The sequence below is a fragment of the Netta rufina genome (genome assembly GCF_964035555.1).
Source record: "Netta rufina genome assembly, chromosome: 5".
Classification (NCBI taxonomy): Eukaryota; Metazoa; Chordata; class Aves; order Anseriformes; family Anatidae; genus Netta; species Netta rufina.
Window position 1 is genome coordinate 28657302 of NC_140128.1, and position 20403 is coordinate 28677704.

At 40.3% G+C, this 20403-nt stretch overlaps 1 protein-coding gene across 1 annotated transcript in view; it reads right to left on the minus strand.

Moving 5' to 3' along the window:
* The window catches only part of DCAF5 (DDB1 and CUL4 associated factor 5), a 68752-nt gene that overhangs the window by 22706 nt on the left and 25643 nt on the right, over positions 1 to 20403 (minus strand). The window contains exon 6 of the mRNA XM_084288276.1: positions 9323 to 9536. Within this exon, the coding sequence (XP_084144402.1) occupies positions 9323 to 9536 (214 nt within the window). The remainder of the gene's footprint in view (positions 1 to 9322; positions 9537 to 20403) is intronic.

Below are 20403 nucleotides of genomic sequence, written 5' to 3' on the forward strand. Positions count from 1 at the left end.
ATTCACATGAACATGAGGTTATACAGAAAAGCAGTTGCTAATAATTAATATTTATTTTTTAAGCAGGGAAGAATCAGCTGCTGCGTCTAGCTGTTAGTAACAATGACAGGAAAAGGCTTCCAGATGACTACCAGCTGCTGATTCAGTAGTTTGCCTTAGAAGGAAGAAAACTCTCAGGCGTGGTTAGAGTCTGCTGCTGGAGAAAGTCTGAGCCTCAAGTACGCATGAAATGATTAACATGAGCTATCATCAGGAATCTGGCAGCGCTACTTCGGACTAGCAATCTCCACTCGCTCCCTGCAACTCTTCTCGTCTTCTCTCTCCCCAAGGAGATTAGAACAGTTGATATAAATAAATGGAGACCTAATCAGCCGCTGCTATAGCCTTGTAACAGTAGCATTAGCACTGCATTTTGCAATACCACTCTGGAGAATTTATTTTTATACTTACCACTGCTGGTTTCAAAGCTTTCAAAATCCCACAGGCTGTATTTCCTCAGGTACTACTGAATATGGACTACTTAATAAAACTATATCTATATCAAACCTTACACTGTTTTTTTTGTTAACATCCACATTTTCTGTTTCCATAAAATCCCTTTACTTAATGACCTAGATCAGAGGCATTTTCAAGCTTTTAGACCTAGACAAAGGACCAGCAGACACAGATAATTTTTTCCCAAAATATGAGTAGATCTTTTGAATGGCCCTACTAATGTAAGGAAGAGTAAGAAGAACATAAATAACAAAACTTGTCTTAAAAGCACCATGATGACCATTTGAAAAGTGCCAACCTGAAGAAGCCCTGAACATGCCCACTGACACCCAAATTACGGTCACTCACCCTACAGATAGCAAGGAGTTGGACAGGCTCATATTCCATGCTGCTGCTTACAGCCTTACCAAGTCAGCTCTGAAAGAGATTCAACTTCTTAAATCTCAATTCCCACTCATTTGAGTATGCCTGTCCCTTCCTCAAAGGGACCAACAAAACGTCCTCCGTATGTTGCCTGTAATATAATTCATGGTTGGGGTGTAGGCTTTTGTTTTTCTCCCACTGACAACTCATAAAAATTCTGGACTGGTGGTAATCTGCTAGGCTGAAGTCCTAACTGCTCTTGAGCGTAAGAGAAGATACCTTGGACATTTCTGTGGTGAGGTATGCACTGAACAAACCACAGTTTGATGTGAATTGGAAAAACACTACTTGTCCAAGAGATTAAAATTCATAGCAATCAGCACTTTGGGGAAGGAAACCACTTACATGAAGAATATAAGAACTGAGTATTTTTCCCAAGGGAGAAAGGTCTCCTAAGGAAACCAGGTGTATGCTATTTTGTTCTTTGTGGCACCAACCCAACTTCAAGAACTTTCAAGCTTAGCAGACAATTTCAAATTTGACAGAAGACCTGAGGGCTCAATAATTATGAACTGGCCAGATTTACTTTTTTTCTTAAAAAAACAAACAGTGGCTACTTACAGGGTGTCATCTTTGAGAGAAAGGCAGTACCAAAATCATGCCTCCCTAATGAACAAAACGAAGCCCAAAAGGGAAGTCATCCATGAACCAAACAAAATGCCAATGAAATCACCATGATCTACCTCTCATGAAACTATTTCAAAGGGGATGAGAAAGCAAAGTACAAGCACATAAAACCAAAACGTTCAAAAGGTCACCTCATACATACATATGCGTGTATATATAAAACATCTCAACCATAAATGTTTTTCATGCTAAATATGTAATGTATAGTGAGAACCATATTTGACATGACAACCAATTCCTTTTCTTACAGCTACATCTTAGCCACAGCAGTCTCATGTATGAGAAAGGTGTGTAATGCAGTATTGGCATCTCAAAAACTCCAGAATTTTTGTTTTAAATGACTGATATTTAATTTACAATTTGAACAGAAGGTAGTGCCAAGTCTGCACTTTTCTGCAAGCAGAAAGCCCACATTTATTTTCAAGTCATCCTTCTGTTTAGAATACCCACTAACCAGGAGGAAGACAAGTTAAGGACGCATACGGTTAATGGTTGGACTTGATCATCCCGAAGGTCTAATTTTCTATGGAGGAGGAAGACATGTCTTTCCATTCAAGAAGCAACAAGGAGCATGCACACAAAGCAGCGAGATAACATAGTTTGAGAAGGGCATTTCTGGAGGAATAAAGAAAAAAAAGAACTCCCACAAAGCAGATATATAGCTCTTTCCTTTAGCAGTCAAGAAGCAAACCATCAGTTGGGCTAAATATTGCATCTCTTTGCAAGCCCTGATCTTTGTGTCAGGCTGTTTCTGTATGCTGATGAATCTAGGCTTTCAGGATAGAATTCCTACCAAGCACAACTTGAAAAATCTGCTCTAATGATCGTCTGCTGGCCTCTTTGCCGGGTATGCTTCCACTTACACCCCTTGTGCCAACATCAGAGCTCATGGCACAGTAGAGGCTGGTTCAGTACCTAGAACACTAAAATCCTATAGTAAATCACAATCAGTCATCCAATCCATTTCCTCTGCTTCAGCTATTTCAGCCAGGTTCAGGTGAGTGCCAAAAGGGCCCAAGTAACATACAGGACCTCCCCTCTCGATGCCATACTGCCTTGTTTGTCCCCTCAGAGTGCAACCCCAGTCAGAGTGGCTGCCACTTCTTATTTTAGAAGCTGTCACTGTTGTCAACTAAGAAATCCCTCCCTTCAAGCTAGGTAACCTGGGGGTAGGGTGGGGTAACAAAGAACAGTCACCTGTGCAGGCTATTCATCTCTTGTTCGTGTCTTTCAATAACTAGACCTAAAGCAGGAAGAGAAATAACTAGGAAAATTATTACTGAAACATGTTTTGGGAAGTTTATGGTTCTTAATATCATTTATCTACTAAAAAGGATACCTGTAAGTTCTTTTATCTTCTACTCTAATAAATCCTATGGCTTGAATCATATCTGTTGTGCAGTCTGACATAATGCAAGACTAACCTACAACTAGTTCTCATAGCACCATGGCATTATGAAACCTTTGCTTTTAAACAGCCACCTTTTTTCATACAAGCAAGGAGAGCAGCTTGCAACCTGCAGCATTTGAGACTGTTTTTCAGGAGGGTTCAAACTGGCACAAACAAGAGCCTGAGATTTCCATCTTGGCCTAGGAACCAGGAAGGTACCTCCGAAGGCTTTTTCCAGCAGTAACTTTGTTCCTCAGCACAAAGCATGCCTATCTCATGAACTGGAAAAAGAAAAGCCATGACACAGCAGACTGGAGAAACACAACTCGCTGCTAGTACATAAAGTTCAAAGCCAAAACTTTGTATTCCCACTCCCTAAATCCTTAATCTTACAAGCAGCCAACTCTGTGTGGGGCAGTCCTAAATGCTTACAGAAGCATCATCAGGAGCAATCCATCACCGTTTTACAGCTGCCTTTTTGCTATGCACAGGGGCCATAACAGTAATTTTATTCACGAACAAAAAAGCAACTTAGAAACTCTTACTGTGGATTTCTGTGGCAGGGAAACATGTTCCATAATGTTCCTATTATGTTCCAAAGAAAGCAACAACGTTATCTGAACATACTAAGGGAACTCTTAGTTGGATGGATGAAACTGCATATAGCCCAACTGCTCTGTTTTGATTTCTTCGGCTGTTACTTTGTCAAAGATATGCTAAAATCAAATATTGTATTAGTCAGGATTATCCAGAATTCGTAGTACAGCTGCCAGTACAGCCCCCTTGGCTTGTTTAGCACTGTAGTGCTCACTCTCCCTTCCTTCTCCCCGTCCTGCTAGTGATGCTACTGAACTGCAGGTCTCCTGCGATGCACCTACAAGGAACACCAAACCTGCAGGCTTCAAAGTCTTCTGAGTCAGGGCTCCAAAATTCAGCTTCAGTATGGGTCCCTTTGGGTTTATCCATGACTATCCAGAGGTCTAAAAACCTCCACCAGTGGCTTACAGGAATTCAGTAGAGAAGGGAGAGAGGAAACAGGGCTGGCAGGATGCCCCAGGGAACAGGGGAAGGGGTGATCTGAACCATAAGGGTTAGAGGAAACTCCCAGCCCCTTCTGCCAAGACCCAGGCTCTGAAGAGCCATTTTTAGTACAAGCCTCCCATATGTCAATTACCAAAAGCAATGGGGAATAAATAAACAAAGCAGTCCATAGCCAGATGCACTGCTCATGTGGTATTTTGTATATATGTAATGTTAGCATGTATCTGGGACTGAATCTGCCATTTAGAGAAAGTAGAAACAAAATACAGCCTCGTCAATAATTCTCGAAGGGTGCCAACTTAAGACACAGTAAGACTCATTTTCTTTTATGCAAGCGCTACAAAATATTTGCAGACTGACTGCTTTTCATGTATTAAGTAGTAATGACTGCAGTAAGCTACCAGTCATTAAGAAGTCTTCTATGCATAGGAAACAAAACGTGCTCTTTAGAAAAAGACTTCTCGTTTTGCTTTCTCCATTTTAAAGCTAGACGCTGATAAGTACTATTTCCTGAGATAAATGGTCCTTATACTAGATGACAAAGAAGAACACAGAAGAAAAGTTGTATTTCTTTAGGAGGGCAATGTACAGCCATGTAAGACCTCTGGCACCTGCACAAGTAGCCCTGCTCCTGCAGAAGGGTTACGTTCACGCAGTAATTCTGTGCTGTTAAAAACGGGGCTGTCCCTACCCAGGGCTATTTAGTACAGAGCCTTCAACATAATGAAGGCTGTAACTTTATAGGGAGTTGGAGCAGTCTGAAGTACCGTGAGTGGTGCATTCCTGAAACTCTCCTATACCAGCGTAATGTCAACAGAAAAGGCTGAGTGGTGATGTAATGTCTGAGGGCATGCCAGAGTCAAGACACTTTTTGTTTGATTCACAGGGTACAAGTTATTTCTCCCCACCCCCCCTTTTTTAAAGCAGGCACCAAGCAGCAGTTTTCACAGCTACAAGTGCTGTAGAACCCCACATTACCTACACAGTGGGGAAAAAAATAAATAAATCAGCGAAATGATACCGCTCAGCACTGTGACACAGGCAACAGTACTTGAGCAAGAATAATTTTTGTTCTACTTTTTAGTTTGGAAGTGTTTTTGAGTTTGGTGTGTTTTTCCCCCCCCCCCTCCTCTTCTCTTTCTCCTGTCCATCACCATAACCTATGCTTAAAAACACATTTGGGTACCTGAAGCACTCCAATTCTTCCTGTATCCTCAGATCCAAGAAGGTATTTGCCATACATCAACTAAAAATCCTTAGAGTCTAAGCATTTCTCAAATCCTAAAGCTGACCAGAAGAAAGGGAACTCCCCTCAGTCCTCCTGATGCAACCTGAGATTCTCACACACTTTGTGCGTACATGAACACTAGGGGAAAATCCATGGGAGATAGGTGCAGAAATAAATGGGCTTTAAGAATTTGGGCCTGGATGCCTGTACCAGAAGGATGGACAGATTCTGCTCCTGCGTAAGTCTCTGTAGCAAACAGAGAGAGAGGTCAGCTGGGGGTCCTACCTGATCCATCTCGCCTATCTTATTCTTCCTTCCTCCCACAGCTGTATGGCTCAAGTGAGCTCCTAGATAATGCCCACAGCATACAATTTTGAACTCATTCAACTGTGAGCATCAGAGCTCTCCTACAAAGAAAGGCAAGATTGGTGGCATGTGAATGAGGTCATTACACTCATGACATGGACAAAAGACAGTTCTGAGAAGCAAATGAAGGCAATTAAAAATGGGTGCAAACAAAGCGCCAGCTACACATTGCCTCTCAGGCTTTGGTAGTTGAAATAAACAAAACTGGAGCATTTCTAGGAAAAACGTTTGCATATACTGTTTGCTGATTTTCAAATCGAGCTCACAAGGACAAGGGCAGTAACACTTTTGGAGGAAAGCAGTTTGCAAGGACACAAAAAGAAGTCAAGCTGTTCATCCTCCAAGACCTCTGTCACCCTGCTTGAGCTGCAATGTTCTCCCCACAAAATACCTACAAGAACTCAAAGCCATTTAAAGCGCTTTGCACTGTGCTATTTTAAATTAAAAATAAAATTAAAAAAAATCACTGGGATTAACAGGTGAATCTTTATAGTTTTTGTTCCCTAAAGCATTAATGGCATTTCATTCACTGTGAAGAGGTTTCAATCTACTTGTATCACAGGTGCTTCAGTCCAAGGAGGTGCTATCCAGATCACTGCATACCTGCTGGTTGCAGGCTCCCCTCCTGCATGACAAGCCAGGAGAGCTGAATCCTGTTGAGTCCCAACAATCTGTGGGGACTAATGGGAACACTGAGCTCAGTTTGGCACACAGAGTCCAACTGTCACCAAAGAAACAAACCAATCAAACTGTTCCCCAGCTAGTAGTCTGTATTTTATTTGTGTAAAGAAATTGTATTTATTTAACTATGTATTTAATGTGATCACATGCGCACACAACTTGTCAAAGTAAGAATAACACATCTGATTACTATGGGAACTTATACTTAAAGAAATTCAATACTTAGCTGTGATGTCGAAGAAAACTTGTAGATTGTGTGCTTGCAGCTAAGAACATGTTCATTTTTGCCTTACTAGAATCCAAAAACTCCACATGGAACATGGGTTTATTTACCTCTCTGTAGATATCCACGAGGCAGCAAGATTCCAAAGGCAAGTACTGAGATACTAAGAGCTTCAGGGGGTGGTTTTAAGCCCTGATAGTCATGATTCACGGGGAAACTTCCCATGAGTAAACCATTCTCCATGTACAAACTTCATGGAAAGATTAGCAAAGGATGCAGTTCTGTGAGGAGCTGAGCCTCACAGCGATAAAAGGCCACCTCTCATCCACCCTCCAGTCTCTTATATCACATTCAAACGCTTGGCAGAGCCCTCTGAGTGTCAATATAAGTCATTAATCAAGAAAAAGTAAATACTTTTGCCAGGTTAGGAAGTTGAATCAGTTAAAGGTCTTGCATCTTGCTGAAAAGAAGGGCTTCCCCCTTCAGCCATTCGCTTATTTTTTCAATCCAACAGCAACCTAAGCACTCATGAGTTAACGATAGGCCTTTTGGTGTTAGGGTTAAAATAGGGAACTGAAATGCAACTTTATCAGATGAACTAACTGTGCAGACAGCACATAATGCTTTTTGAACACAGGAGAGTCACATTTTTAAATTACTAGAGACTCTGGATGAAGTATTTAAACCTAACTATTTAAGACAGCTCAAAAGGAGAAAAAAAAGATTGAATTATCAGTTTAATAAAGATGAAAAGAAAAGTTGAAGACAGAAAATCTGAGGTGCAACAAGAGAAAAATTCTGAAGAATCCTTCCTACCACAAACGACACTCACAATTTGAGCACAACTTTCTTATCCCTAGATCCCTTCAAATGACCCCTGCACAAAAAACTTCAGCTCACAAAGTTTTGATCCTACAAGGAAGTACAGGCAAGGAATTCTATGAAGCTCAGTAGGGACTTCCCATAGATCTCAAATGAAAGACATTCTTTATTAAGGCAAAATACAGCAATATTAAAGGGGGGGCAGCAGCACTGGAACCAGTTTAAATTAAAAACAGATTTTTTGTTGTTATTATCTTGTATGCATTATTTCATACTCATAAAACTGACCAAAAAGCAGCTGCATACTAGTTGTATAGAAGGACTAACCTTTAAAAAATATATTATTATTATTACTCAGCTTGTCTATCTTCAGGAGGTTTGAGCTCTAACCTTTGCTAGACACACCTGGAGACAGAATTGGGTTCTCTGTAAAGATGGTCTCTAAGGACTGTCAGTAGCGCTGACAACCTTTAGTCCCCTGAAGCTGAGCATTACTGGACAGTTTCAGACATGCAGTTGGACCACACGTTGGCATTTCCTGCAACTTCAGTATCTTTCTTTTACTCCAGTTGGAGGGTGGGTACAAACCTGCATCTAGATGTCAGATTCCACATTTCTAATATTCCATACTAAACCTTACCTCTCCTATTAACTTCTTAGGGCACTAATAAGGGAATAGAGCTCCTTTTGCTCTGATTTTCAACTTGTTAATAGTATTATGTGCTAGTACTTATTCAAACAGAAGGTACATCAAGCCCAAAGAATAGAGGTTTTTAAAAATACAGGCTTCTGAAACACAACACTATACCCAACAGAAAATAGCTTAAAAAGCAGAAGAGACACTAAGGCTTTTTTCTAGATCTTCAGTAACAGACAAGAAGCTAAACTACTTGTCAAAGTGTACACAGTTCTACTCTGATTTCCAAAGGAGAAAACAGTGTCATCTTTAGGCTGACTAAGCAAATGGACCCTAATTCATCTACTTTTTTTTTTTCTGTTTTTGTTATATACGTGTTTGCCATTCTTTACAGTATATACTTCTAATTTTTTAAGATGATTTCAGTATTGCATTTTCATTCTCCTTCTGCCAAAAACTATGTAAAACTCAGAAGGAACGTGCAACACACTGATTTCCCATGCCCATTCATCACACTGCTCAAGTTCAGTGATGCAAATGTATTTCCCACTCGTTATCTGAAAGAAGCTCAACTCTGCCTCCTGCAGCAGCAATAGAATTAGCGACCGAATTCTGACTGCAGGACTTCTATGGATGACAGCAAAAAAATGTTCAGATCTTAGTTAGTCCTGCACTATTGTGTTTTGACAATGCATCTTTTGTCCCTAAACATCATTAGCGGTTATTAAATACAGCTGTCCAGAGACAATGTTCAGCTCTAGAAATATACAGCCACTTTGTGTGTGACCTATTTTTTGTGATTACTAGTAGGGACAGAGTCCTGCCTCAGTACAGGAACAAACTACTCCTCCCTAACCCCCTGCCATCACCACTAACAGAACACTGAACAATAAAGACCTATAATCGGATCCAGAAGTAAAGTAAGTAAAGGAGAAACATAATTTGAAATAAGAATTAAGGACTTTATGAATACACAACAAAATGTAAGTGTTGGGATTGTTTCTACTATTCTCAAAAACAGTATTGAAATGAAAATATTTCCTTATCACATGGGGATAATATTGTTTAGTCGTGGTTCTAAAATCATATTAAATGGACCTAAAAGGCCTCTGCAAGTATTTTTTTCTTGTGAATATTACCTAAATAAGTACTAGATCACATCAGTCAAGAGGTAAAACTTATTGTGTGCTTTGGTATACATTTTGCTTCATCCAGAGCCTATGTTGCAGAACAGTTCTGAAGTAAGCCTATACATGCTCCGTGTTCTGTTTTATCAACTGAATCAGGGAAAAATAAACAAACAAAAAACCAAAACCGCAACCCTACGAAGGTGTTTTCAAATACTGATGGAAGCTTTGTAGACTCAGGACAGCATCACCCGCTTATTACCTGATCACGATCGCCCGCAAAACAGCAACTCTTCATGGTACATGAGTTAAAGTACCCTTGGTTGTCGAACTGGAAGACGGGCAGTCGGCAGTGGATGTCGTAGAGGACGGGGGGAAGGCGCCGACGCAGGGCCAGCAGCTGGGTTCCATTGCTGTTGAAGCGGACACTCATGGCACTCTGAAGGGAGAGGTTTCCACCATAGCGCAGCAACGAACTGGGAAAAGACAGAGGAAACATGTCAGATGGGCTACACAGATGAACCAAACTGCTTAAAAACAGAATTCTAACATTACTGAGTCATTTCAAGCTGACAAGCCCATAAACTCTATTCTTGTATATTTTCTGCTTCGAAGCATCAATCCCTGAATAAACTTCATTCAAAGCCTAGATGACAAACTATCAAAACGGTAAGACTATAAAGTCTCAGAACAGTGAAGCTAAGATTGTGAAGAGTTTTGTAACAAATACATTTCCTGCCTGGGAGCAAAGTTCCACAGAGTAACTGTAAGCCTTTAAAAGGCTATTCTTGTACTTCTGGGATGTTGGCATCTAAAACCAACCCTACTCAGCTCTTTTTGTTCAGCTGGTACCCTAAACCAGCCAAGCCAAACTTTGTCTCTCTGCTCTGGCAATGGATGGCATTTTCTCCAAGCATAGATACTCCGACCATTATCTTACTTCCACTTCTATTTACAGCTCTACAAAACATCAAAGAATGTTTGAACTCTAAAATCAGTTCCAGCTGTCTTAAATAAAAGGCCACCTTACTAACAAGTTATTGCAAGAAATGCTAAAATAAGACACTTAGCTAATCTCAGACTTGCTCCATGTACAAATATTGCCAAATAGGCAGGACAATTATGCTAACAGATGACACTATCACCTAAAAATCTCACATGGTTGAAATAGCTGGTTTCCTTATCCCATATAAGGTTGTATGACCAGAGCTGGAGTATCTGTATCAGTTCTTACTGACATATACAGCATAAAAATAAAGGGTCATAATTTTCCATACTCTTTTTAGAACAGTAACAGAATATGGAATTTGACCCATCTGTGAGCTTAATGATGATCAAAGCACACCTGATATTTAACATGCATTCTAGAGGCTTTCTTGTCTTTTCAAAGACTTAATCCTTGTATTTGAAATCATCATGTGTATGGAGAGGGAGACAAACAAGAAGGATATTTTATCTGTGTTTTTTTTTTTTTCTTTTTTTTTTTTTCTTTTATTATTACTTTTTTTTTTTTTTATTTTTCCCCACACACAGACCACTGAAGCTTCCTTAAACCGTACTGGAACCAGACCTTTTATAAACAGGTTTTGAGCAGCCTCCATCAAATCTTGTGTAAAGAGCTGTGACTTTTATGCACCTTCTGGACCAGACAAGGCACGCCAGCACATAATTTGTAGATTCTAGAAGGGAGTTCATTCACTGGTTTTAATGCTTCAGATTTTCTGATGTAGCCCTCTGCCTCAACATTTGTGAAAAATGAGTCACTCCGCGTGTATGGGAAGCCACATTCCACACAGGTTGAAGCATGCATCACTACAGGAGATACTGTAAAGTTAAAAATCTATTGTTCCTAAGCCAGAGTTAAACAAACCCAAAAACAAAACAGGAGACTAGACTCCCCATAATGAACGCCCTAGAAATACGCTGCTCCCACGCGCACAAACTTTGTGAGCTGAAGAGTCAAAGTCAAGGTGCCACGAAAGAACCAGAAGCCACATTTTCAAAACCAGCTCCAAAGAGATTCAGGCTGGGCACCAAAAACTCTTAGCACATTTTACTGTGTTGTTTTTGAGCACTTAGGTGTGTAGCTTCTTGATCAATCTAGATTTTGGCTTTGTGGAAACCGATTTCAAGTAAGATGTAAAAGAGCATTATACAAGACAGCTGTGCCAGCCTGCCAGCTTCTTGCACCTCCTTCCTCTCGTCCCCTAATCAGTCACTTGTGTCCATTGGTTATCTTGCTTATCAACAAACAAAAACCAACCTGCCCCCTTCACCCCACCCCACCACCACAAAAATATAAACTAAAATACTGCAGAAGAAATAAACCCGCATTTTTTTGGTTGAGAAAGGTCATTTTTTCTATAAAAATACAAGTTTTCCACCACATGAGAACGTTGTGATGCACATGGACCAACTCGATTTGATGGTAAGATGCAGGCCAGTGCTGCACCAAGACTAAGCCCCCTTCCCCATTACCAGTTCTCTTCCTGGGCCTGAACTGCAGCCCAGATCCTCTCGTGCCTGCAAGCGAGCATACCAGATACCCCATCCTTTCAGATCTCCAAGCAGTTTCCATGGTTACTATTATTATGCCCTGCCTGAAATATTTTGAGATTATGTTTTATAGTAATAGTAGTATAACATTAAACTAGCTTCCGTTCTGCTTACAGATGTTTTCACTGGGCTCCTATGGCAGTCAAAGCTATCAAACAAAACACTTATTAGAGTTGAATTCTGTATCCTGTTTCAGTAACTTCAGCGAAACAAAGCTCTAAAAGAGTATTCTACTTATTAAATGAAGAAAAAGTAGAACTTCAGAAATTATGATCACATACACAGATTAGAAGTCTAATATTAAGAAGCTGCATAGTTGAGCACCTCTCAAAAGCCTCACAGATTTGCCTGCTTCGTATCTCTACTCCGTACCGTTCAGCCACACTTGAAATGGAAATACAGTTTGTGCTGTTCTTGACCATGACATTTAGCTCAAAGAAAAAATAATAAATAAAAATACCAGCAAAAAAGTGGGCTAAATTTGGCTGAAGGAGGAAGAAAGGCTACAATAGACATTTACCATTCATGTGGACTAGTGACCTATTCTATAAAGCATTTACCTTTCACAGACTCTGAAAAGAGACATTAGGTAGTTAGGTGAGGATGAGAGAAAAACTGATATCAAAGCTCCCCAAGCATCCATTTCCTGATGAAAAGGACAAGGACAACAGGGAAGACGATGACAACAGTAGTGTGAGGAGGGGAAAATTGTGCTTAAGCATGCTCAGTGTTAAAATGACTGCCCCCACTTTTCAGACTGCATCATGATGCTGCTCTGTACCTTCAGTCATTGCTACTTTAGGATTTTTTTCAGACAGGATTATGTGGGGCACTGCAGACATGCTTGGATGTGTTGCCCATGTTACAACTGTCACTTCTGCCAGCTCCTTACTTCATGCTCCAGCAAACAAATTTCAGAATCACCACCTTGCAGTTCCTACAGCTTTACTGATGTGGCAGACTAAGACCAATACTCCCATCTCAAGCACCCAGACCACGACAGCTAAGGAGAAACCCAAGGGGGAACCCAAAAGAACATGCCTGAGCAAGATGGGCAGCACCCGCTTTTTGCCACAGGCATTATCATCATGCACCCAGACCCAGACTACGCCAGGAGTCAGACTGCTTCCAAACTTGGCTTGCCCAGGCAGCCGGGGAATGCTGGGGCTGCCTACCAGCTCTGGGAGCAACAGAGCCATACCCACTCCTGAGTTTAAAAAAAGTCATCTTGTATGATTAAGAGAAATATTTAGTCCACAGATGGAACATTACATCCAAACACACATGCTGGCGCTGGAGGGAGGCTGAGGAGGGAGTAAATGGACAGTTATGTGCAATATGGTCATTTCCGTAGTTGGATATGCTGCATTCAGGCAGCGCTCGAGTGGTAGCTAAATACCAGCTCAGGCAAACAATGGAAGGCTTTCAATCCAAGAGCAGCACCACTAAAGTAAATAAATCCGCTTCTGCTGGCAGCTAGCGGGGTGAGGGAAGGAGTCGTCTCACTGCAGTCAGAATTTGCACCACTCAATCGCTTCCTCTGCAGGAAAAGACCATACCTGAAACAAATGTTTCCCTCCTGTTCCCCGCTATCTGAAGAAAAAAAGGTTGTTTCATCCTTTTTAGAAAAGTCAGCTGCCTGACTGGTAACATACGCTTAACCCAGACTACTCCCGAGTTTGCTTGACAGCAGACAGTGAGCACTAGAACTGAGGGAAGATCAGTGTCCTGGCAGAAGTAAAATAAAAGAGGCGTGTGTGACAGCATTAAATAGGACCATTTGAATAGTTTCTCTCGATAAGCTGTAAATCTGACAGTGAACTGCAGTACAGATACTGTCCTTGGGAAATGAGAGTCATTTAAGAGGGATAAGGAAGGAAGGAAGTGAGAAAGTACTGGTATCATAAACAGCAGTGTGTGAAACCAACATAATGAAAGAATGACCTTAAAAGGGAAAAATGAATTGACTGCTTGTAACTAATACATGCGATTGCATACAGCCCTGTTTGTCAGCAGTTCTGTAACCACTAAATTGAGGAACTTCTAACTGTGCAAAAAGAACTGGCATAAAACTTGGCAAATAGAAATCCTGGCCTGGAAAACCACAGAAGAGTTCATTTATTTATTTATTTTTTTAAGAAAGTAATTCTGTGCATGTAAAAACACACAGTTCTTATTCAGTCTGGAGCAAACACTTCAGAAGAGCCAAATTTACCAATGATAGAAAAGCAAGCAAGGTATCAATTAACATGCATGCTTTTTTTTTTTTTTTCTGTTTTAAAGGAGATTAAAATTCTTACAGAAATCTCAAGGTATCTTCTTTAAAAAGCAGCACAGTTGTGTAAAAAAGTGCCTGGAATTTCTCTTTAAGTATTGAGAAGTGTTAAGAAATCTAAATTAAGTCCATCAGTGTCTTACAAAAAAGAATACACAAGACATAGCCAACATTTTATTATTTCATAGTAATATGCTCCTCTTTCTAAATTGTCATCACTATTTGATTATCTCACTACTTGTACAAAAAATCTTCTGTAGATGAACAACATCCCTCAGAACATGAGATGGAAAATAAAGGCTATTTGTTTGAACTTCAAAGAACCACCAAATGAAGGCTGTGTATTGTTAGTAAAACTAAGTACCTTTGCTTTCCTTTGCAAAGGACAAACAAGTAAAATCACCTGCATACAACAAGACTGGAAAAGTAGAGAGTTCAGGGTGAAAATCCTGTAGTAGTTGTTTGTAGTAGTTCAGGGTGAAAATTCTGTATGTTCAAAGAACATGTCACTCTTTCTCACCTTTACTGTTAGGCTCAGGAACATGCACGTTAGAAGGAAGATCAATTCCCAACATTAATAATCTTTTGTGCTTGACAAACTCTAAAGTGAACAGAAGCTTGATCTTTCCCTCCAAGCCAGGAAGGCTATATTTTTATATATATATATTTCACATTATACATATATATAGGTATATAATTTATTTTTTAAAATGACAGATTCTTATCTGATAATTGACTTCAGAATCTGGAGCCTTAAGATCATCTGACATCACCAGATTTTAGTACCCAGGGCAACCAGACCTTGTAACAGCAAAGGCTTGCATGGTTTAGCCCTTACGATCTAATTGAGGTGCTGAATGCTAATATTGCTTCACCAGTGATCGTGGGCAGTTCTCCAGAAAGCACTGTTATGTTTTCCTTTACCTTTGTTCACAGGAAAAACAAAAAACAAACAAGAAAACACCCACCTATAAAATGTCATTATTTTGACTAGGATGACAGAGCAGAGGCCCGAAGCGTACCAAACTCTTTCCCTCCTCTGCATCACTTACATCCTTCTAGGGTTTAAGGCTATTATGGCAATTAAGCGTTAGGAAATGACAACAATGAAAAAACAACCCTATTTATTTGAATGTTTCACATCCTCCTTCAGCTCTACTCAATGTTTGTTTTAGTCTTATTACAGACCTGTTCCCAAACATTCTCACCAGCCCAGCCTTGCCCTCACTACAGCTCTGAGTCAGCAGGCACAAGTGCCCTGTTATCACTCTGCCTGAATTATCTAGGTGTTACTATCAAGTAAGTAATAAATGAGATCTACTGGATAGTGAAACGGTTTTGCAAGAAGAGGGAAAAAAAAAACATTTAATCGGATTTTAAAAAGCAAAATAAAAGTAGAGAATGCAAAGTAAAGAGTAACTGTCCACTAACCACAAGCAAACTAGCTAAACGAGCTCATCATTTTTCTCCTTCTCTAATCTCTAAATTCTAAAATCAGTCTATTACTCACCGTGTTCAGAAATAGCACCTTGAAGGATGGAGTATAGACTGTGGGAGAGAACACTGCTCAGCTGAAGGCAGTAAACCAAAAAGGAGTGGGTTCCATCAGATAACCAGACAGAGAAGATGCAAGTACGGCCAGACGTGACAAGGGAAGATGACCTCGAGACCAAACGACGGAACAATAGTTGTTTCCAAAACAAAGCACACACCAAAGTCAGTGTAACACAAAGTACACAGCTGCCAGAGAAAGTTACCTCAGAAAGATAATCTGAGTGCAAAAGAGAGTAATTTCTCATGAAGAGTAACTCCATATTTATACCTTAGGGCCTACACAAGACCAGTCCCTTATCCTTTATAAGACTGCGTTATTGATTTTTTCCCCTGTGCATTTTCCTGTACTGTGTTTCGTGTATTGCATTAAAGCTGAACAACATCAGCTACAGATTTGCTTCCTCATCCAATAAAAACATGTTTATAGCCACACACTTTTCTGCAGCGAAGCTGCTCCAAGTGCAAAGTCTTCACCTGAGCTGGGGCAATCCCAAGCACAAATACAGTCTGGACAGAGAACAGCTTGAGAGCAGCCCTGAGGAGAAGGACCTGGAGTGTTAGTTGCTGAGAAGCTCAACATAAGCCAGCGTCGTGCATTTGCAGCCCAGAAAGCCAGACGTATCCTGGGCTGCACCAAAAACAGGGGGGCCAGCAGGGTGAGGGAGGCGGCTCTCCCCCTCTGTTCCACATGGAGCACTGCCTTCAGCTCTGGGGCCTTCCTTTCTTTTGAAAGAGTGGCAGGATCTAAGGTGCTCCCTGCAGAAACACCATCTAGTCTTGAACCAAAGCTTTTGCCTTCCAGTACATACAAGAAGAATGCAAACTGGCATATAAACCCACCTAAATGTAACTCTAACCACAGCTCTGGTCCCATCAAGTTGTTCCACCACAGCTTCCTACGAATTTATGTTTCAACAACTAATTCCCATGTCTTACAACAGGGTTGAACCAAGGCGTGTGTACATTTAAAACAGGCACCAAGTGAGGGAGGCCTTCATACCGTACTGTTCTAGTTAACTCTTAAGTAAGGTTATGTCAGATAAAGGTGGGCAAGAGTACCAGGCAGTATCCAGCAGACTTGCACACTTATTGGAAGTGTTTCTAGACTAGGTGTTATTTGGCACTCATGCCAGCAAAGATTGCTTACTTCAGAATAAAAATATTTAGCATTAAATTCATTGATTTACATCTCTTGCAACTTCAGAGTAGCACCTCTGTCCTTAAAAGATAAAGAAGCACCAACCACAAAGAAAGAGTCCATATGCAGCGAAGTGCTCTGCCCAGCAGAAATACAGCTTGTATAAAGCCTTAATGGTTGTAACCATCTCTCTTTGCCCAAAGTCAAAAAGGTTTATTTGAAAGCACTCCCTTTTTTCTTCAGTGGCTCTCATCTCAGAGATGTAATTTGATTTTGGCTAAAATCTGTGGCAAACAGTTTGTGAATTTATTTATGGTTGCAATGAAGAAAACACATCCAATGCACATTCCACAAAAATACCACCCCTCACCATAACCACTCAACAGTTCCTTCAACATACCCCAAAGATTTCCATAAAAGGATAATTATCCGTAAACATCAACAAAAAAAAAATCACTGTCTATAACAAAAAGAAATGTTTAATAATGGAAACAAATAGGAAAAAAAATATCTAAGCTTATATTCTGTGCCATGTGAGGCAAATACACCAAATCAGAACTGGGTCAGGAGAGAGCCTCAAATTCTAGGTTGAGACAAAAATCATTTGAGCTGTCTCAGTACTGCAAAACAGATGAGGATGCGACAAGTATGGGGGGTGAGGTGAGTTGTATTTCCCAAGCAGTGAGAGAGGATAAATAATTATTTAAACTATTTTAAGTGGTATGGTTGACCTATACTGGTGAGTGCCTATGCTGCATTTAAAATTTATGTTGCAACCTAGCTAAATGAGTTATTTTAAACAGCATAAAAATAGTCAAAATTCACAACAAATAGTTCTACTAGAAGGGAAAGAAATGACCTGATGATACACACATTTTTTCTTCACTCATTAATGCAGTGCTCTGCTCAGAGGAGGACTAGCAGAGGTCTCAAAACAGAAACACACAGCACATTTTTATTGCATTGAAATAATTAAAACTGGTAGTTGGAGATTCAGTGATACAGAGGAATTTCTTCTCCATCTGCAGGGGCTTTGATAATCCTAAACCATGTGCATTACAAGTGATTAGTAGTATCACAGGCTTCCTTGCTTTACATGCAGGGTCAAAATGCAAAACAGTCATAGAAAAACCTTAAATCTCATATTCCTGGCATCCCACTCCTGCAGACCTCATGTATCATCATATCAAAAACCTGTAGGGATGAAATAATTACAACCAAAGATGCTACTTTGAAAGAAAATTTCCAGTCCACCAATTCTAGCCTCTGAACAGTCCCAGCCTCACTAAATTTGTTGTCAAAAGCAAACCCTGTGGCTACCCACTGGACTAATATCCCATGCAACACAACCATGAACAGTGCTGGACCCCACACTTGCAATTCCTGGAGCTGGGTATATTTCAATCAACACACCAGACATCCTGGTAACACAGAGATAAGACTAGGTGACAGCTACTTGTTAGAGAGAAATCAGGAAGGTAACCTGGAAAGCATAACATGCAGCGTGTACACGAGCGTTCCTCAGAAAAGAACTGCTACGTTTGTTCTTCTGGCATCATTTTTAAGGATCAAATAACAGGGCCAGGTACGAGCCTAGAAACTAAAACTGATAACTGCTGGAGATCTGTATCTATGGACTCAGCTATGATGCTAGCTAAGGACCTTTAAAATCTTCCCTGCTGCCACACTGGTTCTCCATAGCCCTCTCTGTTTCACAGGCTATAAATATCACCACCTGTGGCACAGGCGGAGCTGAAAATACTCATCCATCTCCCTTTCCTCCTTCCTCCTCAGCCACCACCACCAGAATAAACCACACCTCTATTCAGAGGTACTACCTCACCCTCTCCTGCAAAGATGCTCTGCCTGACGTGCATTTAACTCACACTGCCTCTAGTCCTGACAGCTGCCACTTCTATTTCACACCTGACAAAGGACTTGTGAACTTCAAAGACCATCAAGCTTTTTCAGTTACATGTCAGTATGTCAATCCAACATAAATCACCTGCAGGACTTCTACATCCTTAGATTTTGATGGATAGAGAGATATTCCATATTCCATACAAAGAAGTTATGTTTTAACCTAATAAAGCTATTAGCACAGAGATAACATCTGAATATAATCAGGAATTTTATATCCATAACGAATAGACTTGTTCTCATCATCTCTACTATTCACTGGGCCCTTCCTGAAAAAAAAAAAAAAAAAAAAGGGGGAAAAAAAAAAGGAGACAGGCATGGAGTGGAAAAAGGAAGAACACAAGAGTACTTAAAAATATCTGGAGTTACACAGTCGTTGGTTGAAATACATAAGTGAAGTGACTTGCTGAGTTGCCCCCAGCAGTTCTGTAACAATACAGATCCACAATACATTTTTGCTGCAAACAGTTTGTGATGCACAGAACTGCCTGTTTTGCCTACCTAAAACAGGCACAGCTTCTAGGCTCCATCTAGCGTTGTAAGTGCCTTACAACAGCCTCCTCACTAATCGAGAACATATTTAAGCTTCTCACCACGCTATTTTTAAAGAAGAAACAAAACAGCTGGTTGTGGTTTAACATCCATCTGAACAAAAGACAGTATTAATACACTAAAAAAAAATGAAAAATTAGTTCCAGAATCACCAGCCAACTCGTAATCATGCTGGATTTCTATTAGTTCTGTTTTAAGAGTGCCTCCTATGCTACCTTTGATGAGCCAACCCATTGCATTTAGATCTTATTAGCAGGCTTGTGAAGGGGGGTGGCAGGAATCTCAGTTGCTGCACTGAGAAAATCTGAGACAGATGAGGAGATACCAAGCTGTGAATGAACTCTGAAAAAAAAGCAAAATGAATCAGTCTCTGTATCTCAACGAGCAAGAGCAATCAAATTATGATTATTTGAAGTGAGCTGAACTTTTCACAATTCAGAGCTGTGCAATTGACCCTAAATGCTCCTGTGCACACCAAGAAAAACTCTCTTTTCAACTACCTTCTTCACTGTTGTAGCTGAATAGTGGTTGAACTTGAAGCACTCCCAGCTTCCCATCAGAAAGTTAACCACTTCCTTAGTATATGACTAAACTCTACTCTTAATCAGGACATTTTTTTCCCCTAGCCCTAAGAATACTTTATTTATAATTTGTAGAAGGTGCTTAGAGCTGCCTGAAAAAAGCAGATAAAACTAACTCTCCTGGCTGGAGGCATATAACAGCTGGCAAGAAGCCACACTCCTGTAACTCAAGTCGAAAAGAACTGTGTATTTTGGAGAAAAATCCTCAGATTTTTGAGGATAGGTAAGTAGATACAGCTCATTTGTTTCTAACAAATGGTGAAATCTGTATCCAAAGTCACTAATCTCCTCGTTTATCATCGCTCCATTCAATATTTTGAATCACCACAGAACACTATTAACTTGACAATTTTGACATACTGACGCCTTCCCTAATAAGGTTACAAAAAGGAATTGAAAATAAGACCCTTAGCGACAGTGCTTATACCACAGTGATCCGTTCAGCACTAAGTTGTGGCTACCCTTGCATTTGTGTTCAGTTAGAAGGGTGGTGGAGGAATACAAATGAGAAGAGGGGAAGAGGGTTTTTAGTGTTTGGATTTTTGAGGTGACATTCCTTGGAGCAACGCTGCTAAGTAGCTATATTGCAATCCTATCCACGTGGCATCAAGGGGCTATTTGTGGATGTTAATTTACTTTTGGTTACAGTAAGCAGAGAAGAGAAACTCTGGTCTCTTCCCACTTCCAGGTGCATGATCCTACTGTTGCGAAACTGTTGCAGAAAGTCATTAAAATGCGATTATACAGTCACTAGTTACATAAATGGA